Raw genomic sequence first — 21,870 nt, forward strand, 5'->3', positions numbered from 1 at the left:
TGATAATAGCTCCTCCTTTAATCTTATATATGTTGCTAGTTCATGTCAGTAATTTGCTTTCCCTGGCAAGAAACTGTTTGTCTGGAACTGCCAACTAGCCACACTGGAGAAAGCAATCTCTTTATTTAAATAAGTAAATAAATATACGTTATTTAGATAAATAATATATCATTGTTTTAAAGTTTTGTTTTCCTAGCAACTAGGGAGCACAACAGCATTATCCATGTTTATCCACTTGGATTCTTCCATTCTAGTTGTGTACCTATGTATCATCCAGTGAACATTACTACTATTATTCAATCATTTTTTGAAAAATTTATGTTGAAAAGGTTTTTGGTGCAGATTTGCAGAACTGAAACATTTTGAGTACTGAGACTCCAATGTCCCACTGTAGGATGACTTCTATAGGAAGGAAAGGGAAGGAATCAGACCTCCTACTGCTTTCAAAGAACATCATGCTTTTCTGAGCCTCTTCTAGAAGGTTCCAGGATAGAAAATCTCATTAAAATTCTTGCTTGCAACATTCCTTGTAAATTCAAAGCTAGTGCATAAAAACACATATTTGTGTTTTCTTGTAGGTCTCACCATAGAGCACGTTAGCTAGAACAGTTTGGGAAGTAAAATGTGAATGTCTTTCTTGTTGCTGCTAGGACTTGTACAGCTGTAGGGGGCATGTCCCGGTCTGGGTTTACTTTGTGGGGCTTTACTGTAATGCAGAGAATGTCATCTGAAAACATACTCCGTTGAGGCAAAAGCTGTCAGTCTGACCTCAGTGTCAGGGAAGGTTAAGGAGCAGCTCATCTTGAGTGCCATCACGCAGCACGTACAGGACAACCAGGCAATCAGCCCCAGTCAGCATGGGTTTATGAAAGGCAGGTCATGCTTGACTAACCTGATCTCCTTCTATGATAAGGTGACCTGCTTACTGCATGAGGGAAAGGCTCTGGATGTTGTCTACCTAGATTTTAGTAAAGTCTTTGACACCGTTTCCCACAGAATTCTCCTGGAGAAACTGGCTGCTCATGGCTTGGACAGGCATACGCTTCACTGGATAAAAAACTGGCTGAATAGCCGAGCCCAAAGAGTTGTGGTGAATGGAGTGAAATCCAGTCGGCGGCCAGTCACAGGTTGTGTTCCCCAGGGCTCAGTATTGGGGCCAGTTCTCTATAGTATCTTTATCAATGATCTGGATGAGGGGATCGAGTGAACCCTCAGTAAGTTCGCAGATGACACCAATTTGGGTGGGAATGTTGATCTGCTGGAGGGTAGGAAGGCTCTGCAGAGGGATCTGGACAGGCTGGATCGATGGGCCGAGGCCAACTGTATGAGGTTCAACAAGGCTGAGTGTCGGGTCCTGCACAACAACCCCATGCACCGCTACAGGCTTGGGGAAGAGTGTCTGGAAAGGTGCCTGGTGGAAAAGGACCTGGGGGTGTTGATCGATGGCCGGCTGGATATGAGCCAGCAGTGTGCCCAGGTGGCCAAGAAGGCCAACAGCATCCTGACTTCTATCAGAAATAGTGTGGTCAGCAGGACTAGGGAAGTGATTGTCCCTCTCTACTCGGAACTGGTGAGGCCACACCTCGAATACTGTGTTCAGTTTTGGGTCCCTCACTACAAGAAAGACATTGAGGTGCTGGAGAGAGTCCAAAGAAAGGCAACGAAGCTGGTGAAGGGTCTGGAGGACAAGTCTTATGAGGAGCGGCTGAGGGAACTGGGGTTGTTTAGTCTGGAGAAAAGGAGGCTGAGGGGAGACCTTATTGCTCTTTACAACTAGCTGAAAGGAGGTTGTAGTGAGGTGGGTGTCGGTCTCTTCTCCCAGGTAACAAATGATAGGATGAGAAGAAATGGCCTCAAGTTGTGCGGGGAGAGGTTTAGATTGGATATCAGGAAGAATTTCTTCACCAAAAGGGTTGTCAAACATTGACACAGACTGCCCAGGGAAGTGGTGTAGTCACCATCCCTGGAGGTATTTAAAAGGCGTGTAGATGTGGTGCTTAGGGACGTGGTTTAGTGGTGAACTTGGCAGTGCTGCGCTAATGGTTGGACTTGATGATTTTAAGGGTCCTTTCCAGCCAAAATGATTCTATGATTCTATGAAAAAATAGAGATTTTATAATTGCCATTTTCTATGAAAGCACAGATAAAATCACAGAGAACTCAAGGCTTGAGTAAGCTTGACTGTTAGGTTCTCTGCATGCTTTGTTCCTTGAGACAGAGCTCTTCCCTTTCAAAGAAAAACAGTTAAAATATGGTAATGTTTTAGTTTACTGAGTCATTGAGCAACACTCTTCTGACATGCTCTTGGAGTGTTTGTGTATCACATGTAAATCTTGTGTTGAGACAAACTGGTAATCATCAAGCATTTTTTACTGATTTTGGAAATGAAGTATTTTAAACCTCATTTTCCTATCCAGCTGAGGCACCAGGCAACGAGCTCAGGACTGAGACTGCAATAGGTCTAGGTCACTGTGCCAGCCTCAGTGGACCTTCTGTGATTCCCAACCTTTCAGAAGATCAGGGAAGTTTCTGAGTCAAGGTGAGTTAAGTGATAATTTGTCACCTGCAATAAGATCTCTATGTAAAGCTAAAGGCAGAGATTGTGAGCTTGATGGCATACATAAATGTATATGTATGCACACACACACATATATACTCAGACACAACACAGAGTATTTCTTGAGATGCACAATTTGAAGTGTTGTGATCATCTTTAAGATCTTGTGTTTACCAAGTATTCTTAGTAAATGTACTCCCTATATCTGCATTGGCTCAACTTCACATGAACAAAAGGTAGGAATGAGGTGAGAAAGGAATTTGAATTGGGGCCAGAGAAGATATGAAATGGGACAGAGTTCCTAACACGAAGCAGAAAGGATGTATGGAGCGAGGGGCAAACAGAGTGTACCAGAACTTCTCCAAATTAATTGAAACTCTGAAACAACCAAGGAGCAACTTCAATGTCAGGTTTCAATCTAAACTTGCATTGTCTTGTCTTTCTCCTTTCGTAATCCCATTTTCAAGTTTGTGATCAACAAACCTTTCACTTCATTAAAATCATCCTGCCTTCATCCTTAAGCTTGTGTCTTACATAAACCTCAAGGAACTGGAAGGGCACGTGGATAATTCCTCCCATAATAACTCGCCGAAACAGTCTCTGCTGACAAGCTCTGAGTCAGTTTTGGAAAGCCTCAGGAACTGAGACATTTCCCATCATGCTGCAGCAATAGATTTGGTGGCATTACGGGGGCTAGACACAGCAAGACGCCTTCCATCCTGCCCTGCGGGCAAGAAACAGCAGATAGAAATAACAATAAATACTGGCTGAAGGGGAAAACCTGAAGCCCTGTTATTCACTGATCCAGCCATTACTGAGCCAGTAGAGCATCTCCAGGAAAGTGAAGGAAAGATGATGGGAATTTAAGGATAGCAAATGGCAGTACATAAAGGAAACACCTTTTATTCACAAGCAGGTTTTGTTTTGCACTAAAATTTGCAAACAGGATGAGGCTACTTCTCCTACCCCTTTTTCAAGGGGGAAAAAAAAAGAAGTCAACATGAGAGCAAGACTGTCCTGATATGTTAGCAGTTGTGACAGGTCAATGGTGAAGCTCCAATTTAAGCCTGCCATAGCCAACATGCAGTTGGTTGGTGTTGAGATTTGAGTATGGGACTGTACCTTGGCAGCAGCGGTGACACTAAACTGCCCATGCAAGATTGAGAACAGACTGATTGAAGGCAGTGTGGGGCTGAAAAGCTGAGGAGGGCCTCCTGGTGTGTCTAGACACACTGGAAGACTGCAGATGGCAACTGGTGGTATGATGGAGGTGCTCCTCTCCAGCGATAGCTGTTGTGTCACCGAGGAATTGAGGAATATGGGAACTGGCAGCTTGGTCCCTGTCTCTCCTGTTGTTACCGTGAGAGCGTAGCCATCTGCCCCAGCAATGTGCCACTTCAGGCAGCTGCCAACTTTTTCTGCTGTTAAGGGTAACCTATATTCAACTTGGTGCAGTAGCTTTGCCTGAGGTGCTTTAGGCAGTATTGGAGACCAAGAATCAAAGAACCTTCATGTATTTTCTTTTCATGAATCTGAAGTCATCAGGCTCCCTAACCTGGCGTGCTCTGCACTGCAAATCTGTTTAAACTCACAAGAGCTCATGGCTGTCTCTGAGAAGGATGCGGTGGAGTTACACAAGCTCAGCTTTCCCCCTGCATCACAAGTCACACACCCTTTTTGACCAGAAGAACTGAAGCCACTGAGCCCACACACATCAAAAGGGGTCCTCAGATTCTGGAAATGCTCAAACCTGGAGGTGTTCAAACCTGGAGGTGCTCAGACCTGGAGGTGCTCAAACCTGGAGGTGCCCAAACCACCTACCAGCCCTGGGCAGCCGGTGGGCTTTGTGATGGCCCTGCGGGGCCGAGAAGGGGAGTTGCAGGGGGGGCGTGGGTCGGGGCGTGAGAAGCGAAACAGCGAGCGAGCGCCGGCGGCTCGGTGCCAAGTTTCCCTTCTGCGAGAAAGGAAAACGAAACGGAGCGTTTCCCCGCGCCCCGGCGCGGCGGGACGGGACGGGAGGGGGCCGCCGCCGGGGTTTTAAACGCGGAGCGCCGGGCCCTTCGCTGCAGCTTGCGAGCCGAGCCGAGCCAAGCCGGGTCGAGTCAAGTCTAGTCGAACCGAGCCCAGCCGGGTCTGAGTGAACCGCAGCGCATCACGCCGAGCCGAGCCGGGTCGGGTCGAGCCGCGCCGAGCCGAGCCGATCCGCGCCTAGCCGAGCCAGGTCGAGTCGAGCCGCGCCGAGCCGATCCGATCCGATCCGCGCCTAGCCGAGCCGAACCGAGGCATGCGGCTGGGCGCGCTGGGCCGGCTGCCGCTGGCGGTGGCGCGGGCGGTGCTGGCGGCGCTGCGCGGGCGGCTGGGCGCGCTGTGCTGGAGCCTGGCGCCCCTCTCCCTCCACCTGCCCCTGCCCGGCTGGCGGCGCGGCTCGGCCCCCAGCCCCGCCGCCCCGGCGGAGCCCCGGCGGGACGGGGAGCGGGACGACGCGTTCCCGACGCCCACCAGCGTCAATTACCACTTCACCCGGCAGTGCAACTACAAGTGCGGCTTCTGCTTCCACACGGCCAAGACCTCCTTCGTGCTGCCCCTGGAGGAGGCCGAGAGGGGGCTGGCGATGCTCAAGGAGGCGGGTGAGTCTGGGGGGAGTCGCCGGTGGGAGCCGGGGCGGGGGGCAACCGTGCCCTGCGTCCCAGCTGGACCAAGTGGCGTCGGAGGAGTTATCCCGGAGGGTTTCCCTCTTCATACCGCTGCAGTCGGGCACGGCCAGCGTGTGGAGGGAGCGGGCGATAGGCGGGCAGAGGTTCACAGCATCTTTCTTCGGTCCTTTTCTAGGAATGGAGAAAATAAATTTCTCCGGAGGAGAGCCGTTTCTTCAGGACAGAGGCGAATTTGTAGGCAAACTGGTCCAGTTTTGCAAGCAGAAGTTGAAGCTACCAAGTGTCAGCATTGTTAGCAACGGCAGCCTGATTAGAGAGCGGTGGTTCAAGAAGTACGGTAAGGAGAAACCACTGCGCACAGGAGCGCTGGCGGGGTTTGGGAGCCTCCTCGGGGCAGCCGCACCGAAAGATGGTTTTTGGTGCGAGTGGGAGATGGTTTGTTAGTTGTTCATTTACAGTAAATGCAAATCAAGCGTAAATATCAGTCAAATACTGTTAATTATATGTTGCGAATGTAGGCAGTTTGTACCATTGCCTCTTTGGTATAAAAGTATAATAAAATAATAGCTCAGACTGTCTCCGTAATGCTGGGGACACACACACATACAAACTAGGTGTTTTGATGCTGCTGCTGCTGCAGCTTTTGTGGTTCCTGTGATGGCTCCACAGAACAGTATTTACATGGCACTTCGTGACAGATGACGAGGAAGTGAAAGTGGGCAGGCTCCTGTCAGCTTTTAACTGAGGGACTGACTATTAATCAATTTTTAAAACTTGTTTTCAGGTGAATATTTAGACATTCTGGCAATTTCGTGTGATAGTTTTGATGAGGATGTCAACGTTTTAATTGGCCGTGGTCAAGGAAAGAAGAACCACGTGGAAAATCTGCATAAACTGAGACAGTGGTGCCGAGAGTATGCTGTTGCTTTCAAAATAAATTCAGTGATCAACAGATTTAATGTTGAGGAAGATATGAATGAGCAGATCAAAGCACTCAACCCCGTGCGCTGGAAGGTAAGAAAGTAGTGTATGCCATAGGTTTCCTGTTCAGAGAAAAGTAATGATGAAGTGAAGTCATGGAGTTGTCTGAACCTCTAATGACCTCAGTGAGACCTCCAGCTCCTGCTTGGGCTGGTGTTAGTGAACTTCTTGTCAGTGTTACATGGTGTTGAGACAGGTTCTGTCTCTTTCTGCACTTAAATAGAGCCCAATATGTCAATCTTTTTTTTGTGATATTTAAAGGAAATTACTATTTCAGCATATGTAGATCTAGGTTTTTTATTATATTAAAAATAAGGTAGAACGTCTTTAACATTTGAAAATGTGTCATGGTGTAGGGAAAATGAGCAAAAGTTAGAGTAAAATGATACCTTACAGTTAATATATCATTAGCAATATATAAGTGTACATTAGACAGTAATATTCCGTTAGAGTATTAGTGGTTAGTGAGCATATATTATGATATTTTCTACTAGAAATGTATTAAATACATTATGTTATCAGTTTGAAAATGGGTAGAGATGATGTGACTTATAAATATGGAAGAACTCGTGGTATAATTTCTCATTATTTGCTTCATGGAAATTGGTACAGACATATGATTTCCCAGAAAAAAAAAAAAAATCACTGTAAGCGAAATCTTGGTCATACTAAAGGAGTGTAAGGAAAATATGACATACATTTTAATATTTTATCAAGCTTCCTGGCCTACTTTCTTCCTGGGGTTACAGAGCATGTTGATGGCAAAGGCACCTATTTTCCACCGAAGTCTATTCTGAATGTATTTGAGAACTTGGCCTTTAAAAGGAGGCTGTTAAGTAGACAAACTATTACATTTTGTTTCTCTGGAGTCATCTCTATCTTTTCTGTTACCATCTGAAGCTAGTTAAATTTACAGTCACCAATCAGAATAAAGATTGACTCAATAGTCTTTATTGTACATAGTACTTACTGGCATTTGTACTACTTGAGGTTCAATCAGAAGTTTATTTGAGCTTTGATTATCTGTGCCCTTATTAAGACCAGAGCAGTTAAGATTTCTGTGGAAACCATGACTGTGTAATTGCATTTAGAACTATGTAATGTTAATTTGCTAAAATAAATCTGCACCATGCCCTTCGTATAGTATTTACTTGTCACAGTTTGTGTCAGTTTGGCTCCATTGACAGAAATATTAAAGACGTCATTGCCACTGAGACAACTAAAGGTTTTTGCCATGGTGACAGTCTCTTATCCTCAAGGCAAGTGAAAACATTAAATCTTAACCAGGTGCGTGCTGTCTTCAGGTATTCCAGTGCCTGCTCATCGAAGGGGAGAACTGTGGTGAGGATGCCCTGAGAGAAGCAGAGAAATTTGTTACCAGCGATGAAGACTTTGAACGATTCCTGGATCGACACAAAGATGTCTCCTGTTTGGTACCTGAATCTAATCAGAAGGTAAAATTGAAACCGTCCTTTTGTAACTTTATTTTCAAATTAAGTTGGCAAGATGGAAAGGAACTAGAAGTTTTCATGGCAATTAACACTTTCCCTATTAGTATTGGCTTAGAAGAGGTACAGTACAACTTTGTCAGCAACTGGTTTTGTAATGGTGGAAGCCAAGGTTTTTAATTTTCTTTAAGGCTTTTTATTGAGCACAGAGTTATTAATAGAAGAGTAAAAACTCATTGATCCCAGTCCTGTGGAAACCAGCGTGAGTCCTCTCACAGTGTTGTGTGGGCCTCCGCTCAGTGAGATGGATGTGTAAAGTATCAGCGCAGAAACTGGAGAAACTGAGTTTTCCACAGCTGAATAGTGAACTCTAAACAATGATTAAGCCCTTTGGAATTGAGTAGCTCTTTCCCACCAGGGCACAAGATCCTGAAAAGGTTGAATGTTGATGTAAACACACTTTATACTCTAAGCATAGTTTCCTAATAGAAATTCACCATGATGTTACGCTATGGCAGTGTTACCGACCTACACGAAGTAAGATACCATCCCAGTCAGCATTATACTGGGTACTGAGGAATGAGAACTAGTATTTTTGCCTGCCAGATCTTACTAGGTACTCCCTCCCACGATAAAGTTGAATTTTTAACGTTGTCTGTCTGAACTCCTTTGGACTGCATGTTTGGGCTCTTTCTTCACAAGGAAACTCCTTGTGCTATTGCAGATCCCAGCAGTTAACTTGATGAGCTGCCATCCAGCTGACATTAGCTGCAGTAAAAGACTTTAGTGCCTAAGGGTGGAGCTCAGGACATTTTGTAAGATGCCTACAGACCCTATACATGGCATGAGGAGAGTTACAAGGCTCACTGTTAAGAAAGTTTAAGAACTGAGTGAGGAGATACTAAGTTGAAGCAAGTTCAGGAATGCTGAAAATCTCCCATTTCACCTTCCTTTTCCTCTCCACAGGTTGAGACTCTCTATTTACACTTTACTTCTTAATGTATAGAGAGCTCAAGTGAGTAGACTGGGTTGCCTTTAGTATGTAAGACACAGAAGTAGGACTGTGCAGTCTAGCATTTAAGGCATTTGGTAGGAGAGAGTACTCCTCAGAGAAGGTGTTTAGATGAGAACCTAGAACTGTTTCTACATTTTTTTTTTCTGTGTAACAAGTCCTACAAAAAAGAGTAGACTTCCCTCAGTAGGTTTGGTTCTAGAAGACTGTTTCTGGTTTCTGTTAAACCTCTGTGAAAGATGGACACCAAACGGATCAAACTGATTTCCCTTTCTACACAGCAAGCAAGCTCCAGCTACCCAGAGAATTTTAGGGAGGATCATGTGGGAGATGCCCAGATGGCTGAGCAAACGCCTTATTTCACCTGTTGGCCTATTTCTTGGTGCAGACCTGATTGCTTTTTGAGCTGGAGAACACCTTTGAGCTGGGAGAACACCTTTGTCTGCTGGGTGATAATTAAACACCCCAGCTTAAATGGTCATGTCATTTGTTTGGAAAATGACAAAATCATTCCAGTATGCAAAACAGTGTAAGTTCTGCTGGTGTAGAAGTTAGTAGAAAACTTGGATTTTATTTAAAACACCTTTATCCAGTTGGGCACCCATATTTCGGTTAGACACTTGAGAGGTCATATTCCAAGAATTACTGGTTTATTCACGCATTAAGTCATGCTAAGAATCCTGTCATTTATTTCTACAAATTTGATCCAAGCTCACTGAAATAGTGGTAAGACACTATGTGTTTTGGAGATTTGGATCAGGCTTTGAATGAACAGTTGCTTGTTTTGTCCTTGATTTTTTCATTAGAATAGAATTTTAGTTTGTATATTTATTTAGTTTTTTGTTTTGATCTATTGCAGATGAAGGATTCGTACCTCATTCTGGATGAATACGTAAGTCTTTGTTTGATACTTGCTATTTATAGGCTAATATATGTATGTATACAACAGTGATAACCAACTCAATTTACTGTGCATTCTAGAAAATAATTTTACCATGTAGTACAAGGAATAGATGTAATTTCTTCCCATCAAACATATTGAGAACTTGAATATAAGTACGACCTGAGGAGAAGTTGCCGTCAGGTTGCATGTATAATCATTGCATCATGAATCTGAAAGTGTAGATGTGTATCTTTGCAGGACATCTTTGCTGGTTTTCTTTAATTTAAAAATACAGAACTTGTCCTGAAAGTTAAGTTTCAAAGAGCCTACTTAGCTTACATGTAACTGAAGAGCAAACATTTAATCTTCAGGAATTATGGTATGGCTTTGTTCCTGCTAAGATGTCTCAATGTGTCTAACCATGAGCTTCAGACCCTTCTAAGGACTGCAGTGAAACTGTTCATGCACTGGCATAGGCTGTTGTGGGATTGCAGGGCAACTTGTTTAATTCTGTAGAAAAAACGAGCTTTTACAAATTGACTTTCTAACATCTAATCTATTGATGTTCCAGATGCGTTTTCTAAACTGCAGAAATGGACGGAAAGAGCCTTCCAAGTCTATCCTAGATGTTGGCGTAGAAGCAGCTATAAAATTCAGTGGATTTGATGAGCAGATGTTCCTAAAAAGAGGAGGAAAGTATGTGTGGAGTAAAGCAGACATGAAACTGGACTGGTAACTCAATATACCGAATTAGGGTAGATGCATTGTTTAAAGAAAATGGATGTGTATATATGTGTATGTATATATGTATCTAATGCTTTTAACTCCACTTGGTATATTATACAGATGTTCAGTATAACTCTATATGTGAATGTGTTGAATGTTTTTAGAATGTAGATTATGTTCTTATCTATTGTTTGGGTGAACATTACCAAGTACTTTCAGAGCTTTCATATAAATAGATCTCTGAAATCAACTTTCTAGTCCCTTGTAGGAAGGACTTAAAGGCAAACCGTTGATATAATGTCACACAGGAAACAGTTTTGAGATAATACGTAAGTGTGCATGCCAGAAAACAAACGAAAAATCACCCTGATCTCTTAATTCATTATAAACAGCTGTTATGATGGCTAAGTGGAAACTTTATCAGGGAACATATTCTGCCTCGTTCACGTGGAAAGGTGGGTTGCAGTTCCTCAGTAGATCACAAGAGGGCCAGCAGGCAGCCCTTTGGAAGCAGCTCCTGCCTTTTTCAGGGCTAATAGAGGGTCAGAATCTAGGAATCATTATCTGTAATGATATATTTAAAAGGAAACCAAGATGAAAAAATTGGCAGTTTTCATTCTTGAAGACTGAACTGTAAAAGCGTCTGTTGTTCTTCTCCCTCTGCTCCATATACACACACAACATTTGCAAAAATGTTGGGGGATGTAATTTTCTGTGAAAAAGTATTTTTAGTTATGAAAGAATATTGTATTTGCCCTAAAACATAAAATTGCATTTTACCCAATGACAAGCAACTTCTTATCACATTGGCAATGGCCTTAGTTCTAACAAATATTTACAGCTGAAAACAATGTTTGTATTTTATTAATAACTTCCTCAGTTTTCCTTTTATCTGCAAATATTGATTTATTATTTTTAACATTTTTTCTCCGCCCGTACATACAGTTCTGATGAAGATTCCTTCTGAAATTAATTAATACTATGTAGCATACTGAACACATATCTTCTCTTGCACAATGACTGTGTTACTTGCATGCTTTTTATTTTGCTAAGCCATGGAATTACAAACAGCAAAGTTCATATATCATGTACCCTTGTTTTAAAGGTTGCTTGGCTCAGTAATCATTCTCGCTTGCTTGTTACAAATGTGCAGGTATTAAGTGAAACTAACTGGGTTTTGTGATAGCTGTCTTTGATTTTAAGAGCTGGCAGCATCAACATAAAATAGGGAAAAGTCAAAAACCTCTGCAAAAACTATAATCTAATATGCTGCCCTCATTCTTGGTTTTCTGACAATTGTTATGGCTTTATAATTGCAATTTTCCCAATTTGACTAGTCTCATCCCTTGCCCCACAAAGCTCTGTATGAAGGGCACGGGGCTAAGCATTGCACAAAGCAGAAGTGAGCTGGCACTACTCATTCATTCGTCCTGTCCATTGAACTCAATGCCTGCACTGTCTCACACGTTTAAATATTTGCAGCAGTTGGGCGCCAGCATGCATTAAATGTACCATGTAGAGAAAATTACACCTTCTTTCAATTTCTGATAATGTTAGTTGATTTTTTAAAAGATGTTTTTGAGAGAAACGTTTTGCATTCACCTAACGCACCTTCAAAGTTGAAGGGGAAAGCGCTTAAGTAGGAGCTGCTACTTCTGAATAAAGGAAGGTGCATCTCTGAATACACTGTGAAAATGTTTCCATTTATAATTCCTTCAGTTTTTATTTTTACTATCCTAACTGTAAATATACTGTCTCAGTGGTGCTCTTTTCTCTTTGTATTTTGCCTTTTGCAATCACAACACTTCCTAGACACTTACATTTCAGTATTTTTTTCTTGTATTAATACCAAGTGACATTTAAAATGCAGCCCACACACATTAACCCCACAGTCTTTTGGCAGCTGTTTCGCTGACCTCAGTTGGAGTTCTGCCTGAGTAGCAACTACGGGCAGCGCAAATTTGTGTAACTGTGGGGTTTGACTTCCTCTGCGTTCCCATTGCTCAAATGTTACATCTAGCCTCTTCCTCAGCATCTACACTGCGTGATAAAAAGAAGCATTTTCCTTTGCTGCTGGCTCAGTCCCAGCATGGCGAAAGATTTAGTGCATCAGTGTACCAGTAAATCTACCAGCTTGCTGCTTCTGCAGAAAACGTCAGCTGTATCACAACACGCAGATGCGAGGTACACAAACTCCCATTCAGATCCAGAAATCCTGCCATTCTTTGCTTTGCATTTTACTCTGTAAATGGCTATTCTTTTGCTGCAAGACATCCTCTGTGCCTGTGGAGGAAGCTGCAGGATAAACAAACTGGAGCTGAAAATGTGAAAATCCAGTAAATAATGTAAAGACATTGAAGATGGCTTTTATCAGAACGTTTTAAGGTCTTCTTTTCTTAAAATCTAAGCATTTTACATCACCTCTTGCTACCATACATAATTAAGAAAAAGTTTCTGCTCTGTGTGATACTCTTTTGCAAAGGAAATGCCAGATGTGTGCTTCATTGGAAATGAAGAATTTGACACAACACAGTTTGACAGACAGTTATTGAAGTTAATGAATAGCTATTGGTATTTTTATATGCAAAATTCATTTTTGTGTAAAATCTCAAAATTTTTTTTTGGCTACAGTTTGATTAACCTAGGGGGTTTTTTATCTATAAATATAGTTCACTTTGGACCAAAAATGGACATCAGGCTTTCATTCTGTAGTTGGGCCTAACTTTCAGCATGGGACTAGAAAAATAATACTGAATTTAATAGGACTACTCCCAGGCTTAGAGATTACATGCACATTGTGACCCGGAAGAGTCAGGATTTCAATTTAAGTCCTGTAACCACAGATATGCTTAATTCTATTTTCATGTGTAATCTCATAGTACTGCAGCTGAGCACTTGCTCAACATGCTGAATTGGGGAGGAGCTTAGTAGTTTACCAGCGTTATAAAGCTGTTCATATTTGTAAAATTTGTAGAGAATGAGTGTTTGGGAGAATGACTTCAGTTAAAATAATCATGAGTATACCTTGGGTAACGAATAAAACTCATTTAAGATGCATTTTAAAATGCCCTCTTTTTCAGTGTGAAGGATGCTTGATATATTTGAATGTTACAAATGATGAATTTTTCAATGATACTGTCACATAATTAGTGTTAAATATTTCACAAGTATGTTGCACATTTCAATAAATGTTTTCTATTTTCTTAAGTTTGCCTGTAATGTCTTTTTTAAAAAATATAACCCAGAACAATAATAGCAGAATGTGTGACTGCATTCACAAGAGATCTGTAATTGTGGATGCTGTCTGTATTTAGCACAGGGGGCTGCTTGCATGGTGCCAAGGGCAGCATCTAGGCCCAAATGGAGAACAATAGTGGTGATTCTCCTTGTGATGAAAAGCATCTGTGCTGGGAGAAGACAGTTAAAATACCTTGTGCTGATCAGATGACAGCCGTTATGAAAGACACAACTATCCGTAAATATCTGAGGAGAAAAAAATATTATCTTCTGTTATGGTAAATATGAGGAAAGCTAGTCAATTTAGAGGAGTAAAGACGAACAGCTTCTCAAGCTCATCTCCTGCCTTCAGGCTGCAGAATAAACTCTTGTTCTAGACCACCTGAAACGGAGCTTTTCACAGTAACTGGTTGGGTGTGATGGGAGGCTTAGCTTTTTCCCCCCTTGCCTTTGCCGGTTTGTTTTCTCCATATTCCAGCAGAGCGAAGGTGCCCAGGAGCAGAGCTGCAGCAAGATGCTTCAGGCCTCCCGCCTCCCCGCCTGCCTTCCCCGGCCCCGCGGCCCTCGCCAGGTGCCCCCCGGGTCCTGCTGTGCCGTGTCACCCCTGCTGCGGCTCGGGGTAAGCTGCGTTTAGCACATCAGCCAGACGGCCCCTATTCACCGCTCCGGCTCGGTGTTCTTCCTTTTGTGTCTCCGTGCGTTACGGAAGAAAGGGGGCCCTTGCGCCATACATAAACCAACAACAGGAAAGCAGCTGGTTTTGTTACACAGGGCTGGCAGAACAGCCGTGACCATCACGGTTTCCTTACGTTTCCCTTCCCTGTAGGCGAGGCTAACCCTTCTGCCCGCCTGTGTGAAATCCCGCCGCTGGACAACCTGCTGGGCCAGGGGGCGTCACACCGGGACAACCTGGGTGCGAGTCCTTAAAAATATTAGAAAATCCACGGGAAAGCGGGCAGCGCGGCACGGCCCGGGTACGCCTCCGCCGCCCGCACCAGCGCAGGGAGCGCGGTCGGCGCTGCCAGGCGGGAAATCCCGGGATCCCCGCGCCCGCCGCCGCCAGGGGGCGCCGCTGTGCCCGGCGCAGCGGAACGGGGCGGCCGCTTCAAAGCGGGCGGCGGCGGCAGCGCGGCGGTTAATGGCGCCCGCCTAGCGCGGCCGCGCCCGCCCCCGCCCTCCCTCATCCCACGCTTCCCGCCTCCTCCTCCGCCCCCGCCGGAGAAAAGCCCGGGAGCGGCGCCCGCCGCGCACACTCCGGCTCCGCGGCTGACGGCACCGCGGGGGGTGGAGATCATGCCCGGGGCGGCGGCGGCACCCTGCCGCGGCTCCGCGGGATAGCGCGGGCCGCCCCGCACCTTCCGCGGGCCGCCCCGTTGCCGTCAGAGGCTGGAGCGGCAGGGTAAGGCCTCCCGGGCAGCGGGCGGGGGGAGATGGGCGCAGCAGGAGGGGTGCGGCCGGGGGGTGGGAGTACCTCCGCTGAGCCCCGGGGGTGTCCCCGCTCCTCGCCGCGGCGGTGGGGCAGCGGGAGGCGGCGCCGCGCCGGGCGAGGCACCCACGTCCCCTTACGTAAAGGGCTGTGGGTGCCGCGGACAGCGGCGGGCGCACATGGCCGTCAGCGGGCTGCGGGCCTCCCCCGGGGCTGCCGGCCTCCTTCCGGGGGTGCTGGCGGGGCAGAGGCAGCGTTATTTCTGCTGCCGGTGGCTCCCTGCGCCCGGGAGGCTGCCCCCGCATCCCGCCCCGGTGGGTGCCCCTTTCCGTACGCGGCGGGGGCCGCTCGGTTTTGGGAGCGGTGCCGGGCTGTGAGGGGGGCATGGCCGATCCCAGGGGCTGCCGGCGGTGCGGCTTCTAGCCCGTGTTGTCGGGCACGGGATGAAAATGGTTACTTGGACTCGCGTGTTTTCTGTTCTGTGATGTCCATAAATGAGCTAAAGCCTCGTGAAGCAGTTCAGTGCCTTGGAGTGCAACAGCCGCTCTTCCAGGGGTTAAAAATAATAAATGAGGAGGTGTGTGGATTAACATCCACCGCCAATGTTCTCCGATACAAGTGAAGTGTGCGGTTTGGGGAGAAATTGGTTTGTCTGAGTTGCAGGGGTGGAAAAAGTAGGAGAAGGACTCGTTTTTTTCATGCTTGTGGGTCTTTTTTTTTTTTTTTTCTTCTTCCCTCACTGTGTGTAAGAGATGCTACCGTTGACTTTTTTTGAGATGTTGGAAGAAACCGTATGTATGATAATGAGGTTTTGTGTCCCCATACGCACACACCCCCTGGATCCCCAATGTCGTTTTAAATCAAGGGTATCTTATTCCTGAAAAATCAGGCCCTGGATCAATCCAGTTTTATTGCTGCTGAAAAGCTGGAACAGGGAGTCTCAGTGGGGCAGGATGGTGGAAGAAGATACAAGCTCTTTGCATTTCCACTGTGTTCTTGGAAATAATGCCATTTCTGCCCAGGAACATATTATTCTCTGTTCTACAGCAAGCATAAATGATGATTTATAAATAGATTCATGTGTTTATATTGTTGCAGTGTAGCCAAACAACTGTTTACATTGTGAAATGGATTGCTTCATTTCGCATTAGCTTATCAGCGCTGACCCAGGAGTGGCTACAGCTGAAGTTACAATGTTCTTGGGCAGAGTGCTACTGGAGAGATTACATCAGTTAAAGTCCTGGTTGCTGGCCTTTCTGCTTGCTTGTGCGCACTTCTCTATTAGAGATGAGATGTAGTGGAGGGGGGAAGAAGGGTGTGTAGGGATGTGGTCTGCTGAGGGGCAGATTTGTGCCTTTAAAGAAACTGCTGTGTTTATACTTAAATGGGACTTTACAGTGTGAGAGAATTTAAATGGCTGTCTCCTGGTAACATTAGAGCATCAAAGTGACCTGACTTGAAGTTTGTTAAATACCCAACAGAAGCAAGATCAAGTGAGAAAAGAGAGATGGTGGTGGGGAAAATCTTTGCTTTTGCTGAGGAGCTCCTTGAAAAAGACAGGATTTTTTTTTTCCTCCAGGATGAAGGTTTATTCCTTTACCCTTCCTTTCCCTAGCCATGTCTCACTATCCTCTTGTGCAATCTGTATATTGTTTATGAGGGAGAGAAACCATCTGTGATTGACATACGAGTACAATAATGGATGTTTCAATCTGATATAACTACTCTGAGTGAGACATCCTTTAGGTAAAACAGAGTTGATTTCCCCCTCCCTACCCAATTACCCTGATTCCTATTTTAGAAGCTGCTAGATCAAATCATGTGTTTGTCATCTACAAACAGTTATTGTAAATTTTTGCCATTGAAGCACAGTCTGGTATTACACATTATCTTTACTTAAAATCTGAATTTTGCATATTTCAGTATTTTAAGGTAATAACTTTGGGGAACAAAAGTGTATGTATTTGCTTGACTGCTTTTGTTTCTAAAGGTTTTTTTTTTTTCCAGTACTATATTCCAAGTCTTTGTCACATTTTCTGTGTTTTTTTTTTTTTTAATAACTTCTGACAACTTTCCTTTCAGTTAAGCCAAAGGACAAGGCTGCTGTCTTAACCATGAGTTTTGGCTGCAGTGCCATACTGGGGATATGAATGGCTTCAGTGTATCTGCTGTATTTACAAGAATGCTCTCATAGGCTGGCAGAAAACTGTTGTTTGCCCTCCCAGTGCTGATTCAGGGAAAAACAACGACTCTGATCATCCCGCAGCTTGATCTGCGCACATAGACTCTTTTTCTTCTAGAGACCTGATGTAGCAGGGGAATCGGGACCTGTTACATTTCTTACTGTGTTTACTGTGGAGTAGTATTAATAGCTAAGCAGTTGAGTTAGTAGTCTATGGTTTGATTAAGAGACTTGCTTTTAACTGTATTCGTTTTTGTATATTAATTACAAAAAGTAAATGGAAAACGACTACAAACCAACCCACCACTCAGTTTGAACGGTCTAGCAATTCTGCTGTGTCTAACCGAGGCTGTGGTCAGCTGTTCTTTTTATAAGACAGGATCCTTTTCTATTCTTTTTTGCAGAAAGGCGCTCATAATGTTCATCTTTCCCTGACCTTTTGAAGTAGATGGGACAAAAAGATCATAATGATAATTTATCTTCTGATGGCTGGGAGGAGCTGTTGAAAATACACTTGCTCCTCTGTTTGCGTGCTGCAAAGTAATGGGAACGATTTTTCTATTTCATAATCAGATCAGAAATGCTTACAGTTTTTCTGCATATGCAGTCAGTGAATAATGGAGCTGGCAGCGCTAGTACAAAATGGGTTTTCAAATAGCTTGATTGTTTGCTGATGGTGCCATTTATGGTGGTGACAGCATAAGTGTCCTTTCTCAAAAAGGCTGAAGAAAATGAGGAACAGAGAAAGTGAACCCATGTGCCTGGTAGTTTTATTTACTGTGAGGAAAAAAGTTCTCATCAGATAGTTCTAGTGTTGGCAAGACAATTTTTTTTTTTCCTTTTTATAGCATCATTTCCATGCTTTCATTCAAAGAATAGCAAGTGAGTGGTAGCTTGTTGCATTAAAATACTTCGCTGTTATCCTGCAGGTACCACTATGACAGTTTAATAAAACTACATCCGGTTTATGTTGAATGGGAATGACTTATGATTAAAGAAATGGACTAAAGCTTACTTAATACAACCTTTTTCTATCACATGATATCCAAAGGATCAACTGAAATACTTCGGAGTAAAGATGGGTCTTGCAGGTTGTTTGGAAAACAACAGATTCTGACTTAGCAGATTCAGGCATATTTTTTTTCACTATATACAAGAGCTCAGCTTTGTTTGCATTGATCACAGCTTTGCTTGTGAGCAGCTAGGTTATACATTTTTGGAGTCTTTATATTTACTCTTGACTTTCACTTGGAAATTATACTGACTGTTCTGTTTCTGGAGTATTGAGGTTATTTCCTGTTATTATAAAACTCCACAATCTGTGAAAGCTATCACTGTGGTTCTTGGAGAAAGTTTCAGCTGACCTGCCTTCATCCCAGCTCCAGCCTCTCGTAAATAGGTCATCTGCAGCATAAGAATTGGATAATACCTGACAACAACATCCAGCCCTGGTGGAGGACTCTTATATTTAGCTAATGAGAAATATGAAGATGAATTTGGGAAAATATTAAGGCAACAATCCATTATTGGTCCACCATAATCTGTTACGTGATCAGCTTCTTCCTATGCTTATTATTTCTGCTGTTGCTGTTTACCAGACAGTCTGCTTCATGTTTTAGTGCTGGTGAGGATCCACAGAGAAGGAACCATGGGTGGATTTCTTCATCTCACAGATATTAATCTCCTTTTCTGTATGTGCATATATAAAAATCTCCTTTTGTGTGTGTGCATATATAAAAATGTTATATAATATTTTATATATATATATCTCTAAAGTGTATATATATATATAAAGTATATATATTGTATATATATATAAAGTATATATATTGTATATATATATAAAGTATATATATTGTATATATATAAAAAGTATATATATATTATATATATGTATAAAAAGTATATATATTATATATATGTATAAAAAGTATATATATATTATATATATATATATAAAGTGTGTATATATATATATATTTTTTTTTATATATATATATCTCTAAAGTATTTTTTTACCCTTTAATTTCTCCAAACAGTGTCTGGTAGGGGGTGGATCTAGCAGAACTGTCAAAAGTGATTGCATACTGTCCCACCCACGCTGGCTTTCCTGAAGCACTCGTTATTATGATTTCTGATGTCTTTCTTTTTCTCAGCACATTGTCCTTGAGGTACATACTTTCCAGATTTGGGTATGCTGATAACAAAGCTTTTGTTTTTGTCAAGCAATGAAGACTGGGAGTAGCCTCCTCGTGTTTCAGGTAGCTGGTATGCACAAACTGTGGCAGACCTGTGCAGCCTGTTCCTGCTGGGGTAGCAGAAGTGGTCAGAAAGACAGGTTATTAAATCATAGAACCACAGAATGATTTGGGTTGGAAGGGGCCTTCAAAGATTATCTAGTCCAACCCTCATTTCATGGGCAAGGACATCTTTCACTAGGTCAGGTTGCTCAAAGCCCCATCCAACCTGACCTTGAACACTTCCAATGATGAGGAACCTGTGGCTATTTATTTTTTTCTGGTATTTAAAAGGATCTTTCTGGCAGATCAGTCTTTCTGTTCTTACCATAGATGAGCCTGCTAGATGACTGCTGAAGCTACACATGCAGTGCGATCCCCAGAGTAACTCAGGGTGGCCTTGAGCCTGCAGTCCAGCCAGATGCTCTTGCTTGAAGGACTTTTGGGAAATGCCTGGCTGTTGCCAGGGGTGTTACATGGCATCAGGCCCTCCCAGGAGGAATTCACACCCTGTTTGCAGGCAGGGCTGCCCACCCATAGTGACCAAACAGGGTAGCTGTGGTGGCGTGGGTGTGCAGAGCCTGCTCCCTGCCCAAATGCCTGCTCCCTGGGGCGACAGGAGGGGTCATGCCACATTGCTTAAGGCAATTGTATTTTTCTGGGCCTGATGCTTTAGACAATGTTTATGTCTTCTTAGGAGGCAAATTAAAGTTACTTAACTCTGGTTTTCCTTCTATTGCTACTTAAGGAAATGGTTTTCCCTTCATCTCTCTATACCTGTATTAAGAAATATATCCATCCAGACGGAATGAGAGCAATGCTCTGTGACTTGTGTGGTCAGGCTTATGTCTCCAGTGCAATCTTGAAACAGCGACTGCGCATTCAAGACCAAGCTATTTGCAGTCAGTATATATATATTTTTAGCCTGGTTTTCTGCAAAAATAGAGATTATGTGCAACTTTCTCTGTGAATGTCTGTCTTTCGCTCGTGCTCTTAATAACTTTTAAACCTTTTGACCAGTTGCAGTTGCGTTTGTGAGGAGGGCTAGAAGCTTATCTCCAATAAACCTACAAGTTTTCCGGCAGCAGGCAGCCTAGGCAGATGGAAAGATGCGTGCTGAAGGAGAGATTGCGGTCTGAACTCTTCCTACAACTTTAACACACATTCCTAGGAAACTGGATTTTACTGGCTCAGTTGGTTATGAATCAACTTACATTGTGCTCCTATTTTGATCCTATCTCAAATTAGATTGTTACTTCCTCTTTGGATATTTTTGTAACAATGTTGAATATGGAGGAAGAACAAGTGTTTAGTCTTTAGCCCCAAACAGCTTTATAATACTGCAGAAAGTGCATGATGAGAAAGGAAAGGCTCTTTGTTTTTTCTAAACTTTATATTATAATACTGTTCTTCACATATCATAATAATGTTCTGCTTATGTGAATTCCCTTTTGATAAAATAATTATTTTAATTCTTTTTTCTTCTATTAATTTTGTCTTGTAATAGCAATTCTTTAGACACCCAGAAACTTTTAGGATTCTTGTAGTTGTATTGTATAAAGATTGTTCCCCGAATGGAGCATGTTACTTGACAGGACACAAACTGAAACAGTTTAGTCTTATTTCCATATTTCTCCTCTGTATTTGTTTTGCATAAACATACCCTGTGTGACCCTTTCAATTAGCTGATCACTTTTGCACACTATCTGTTGAATACATCTTACAGTCTTCTGCTTGTTTCTTCATGCTGATTTGATTAATGTTGTACCATCATCGTCCTTCATGTATGGTGTATTTCTTGTCATGCGTTTGGAGCCTAGAGGAGAAAACACCTACACCTACTTTCTTTAGATTAATTATGCATTACTTTTACCTTTGATGTGTACCATCTGTTCTTACTTTTGTGGAAAAAGTGCTGACCAAATGTACATGTTGAGGATACGTGTAAGATGTGTTAGATTTGTGGAGAGGCAGTCCATATTTAAATTAAAAAAAAAAGTAACTTTTAATAAAGCTTTCCATTTTTTTTTTTTCCTGATGCTATTTGTACTTCTGGTATTTATTGACATCTTAGATTTTGAAAGGCTTGCAGATGACATTTCTCTTTACACATAGTGTGTGGCTTTCTAGCAAAGACATAGTGATGGCATCCATTAGGTTTCACTAGCTGCAGCTGGAAAGCTGGGAGAGGTAGCATAACCATGGTCACTGCTGCAGGATGCCTGTGCCAGCTCAGATGAGCTGTTGGTTCTCACTGCATCTTGAGTTTTAGCCTCGGCGGATCCTCGGGACCAGACATGGCAGCTGTGCAGGCAGGAACACTGCAAATGTGCTGCGGGGGGATGTCTGGGAGGGTGCAGGAGGGCTCCTGATGGATCAAGGTGAGACTTACAACTTTACTGTGTGTGGGGCAAGCAGGTCTGGAGCCTCCTGGGCTCCTGCTTGCTCCCAAGACTAAGCTGGGGTCATAGCCTTTGTGCCTCAGGTAAGCTGCAGGTAAAATAGACCATGCAACTCTTCCTATTAA

General features: G+C 43.4%; 2 protein-coding genes across 3 annotated transcripts in view; both read left to right on the plus strand.

Annotated features, from left to right (window-relative positions):
- The first annotated feature begins 4,841 nt into the window (after positions 1 to 4,841).
- On the plus strand, positions 4,842 to 10,271 carry RSAD2 (radical S-adenosyl methionine domain containing 2). The gene is made up of 6 exons (XM_068413654.1): positions 4,842 to 5,184; positions 5,387 to 5,548; positions 5,996 to 6,225; positions 7,497 to 7,646; positions 9,512 to 9,544; positions 10,107 to 10,271. Exons 1-6 carry the CDS (start codon positions 4,842 to 4,844, stop codon positions 10,269 to 10,271), a joined length of 1,083 nt encoding a protein of 360 aa, XP_068269755.1.
- Positions 10,272 to 14,771: 4,500 nt separating this feature from the next.
- Positions 14,772 to 21,870, plus strand: part of RNF144A (ring finger protein 144A) — a 72,550-nt gene continuing 65,451 nt past the window's right edge. For both annotated transcript variants that reach the window (XM_068403709.1, XM_068403719.1), the window contains exon 1: positions 14,772 to 14,897. The gene's annotated coding sequence lies outside the window, so the exon portion shown is untranslated. The remainder of the gene's footprint in view (positions 14,898 to 21,870) is intronic.

Source organism: Nyctibius grandis, chromosome 1 (genome assembly GCF_013368605.1).
Source record: "Nyctibius grandis isolate bNycGra1 chromosome 1, bNycGra1.pri, whole genome shotgun sequence".
Lineage (NCBI taxonomy): Eukaryota > Metazoa > Chordata > Aves > Nyctibiiformes > Nyctibiidae > Nyctibius > Nyctibius grandis.

Coding starts and splice junctions, on each gene's coding strand:
- RSAD2 (XM_068413654.1), top strand. CDS start 4,842: ATGCGGCTGGGCGCGCTGGGCCGGCTGCCGCTGGCGGTGGCGCGGGCG. Junction 5,185..5,386: donor GGCGATGCTCAAGGAGGCGG/GTGAGTCTGGGG, acceptor GTCCTTTTCTAG/GAATGGAGAAAATAAATTTC. Junction 5,549..5,995: donor GCGGTGGTTCAAGAAGTACG/GTAAGGAGAAAC, acceptor ACTTGTTTTCAG/GTGAATATTTAGACATTCTG.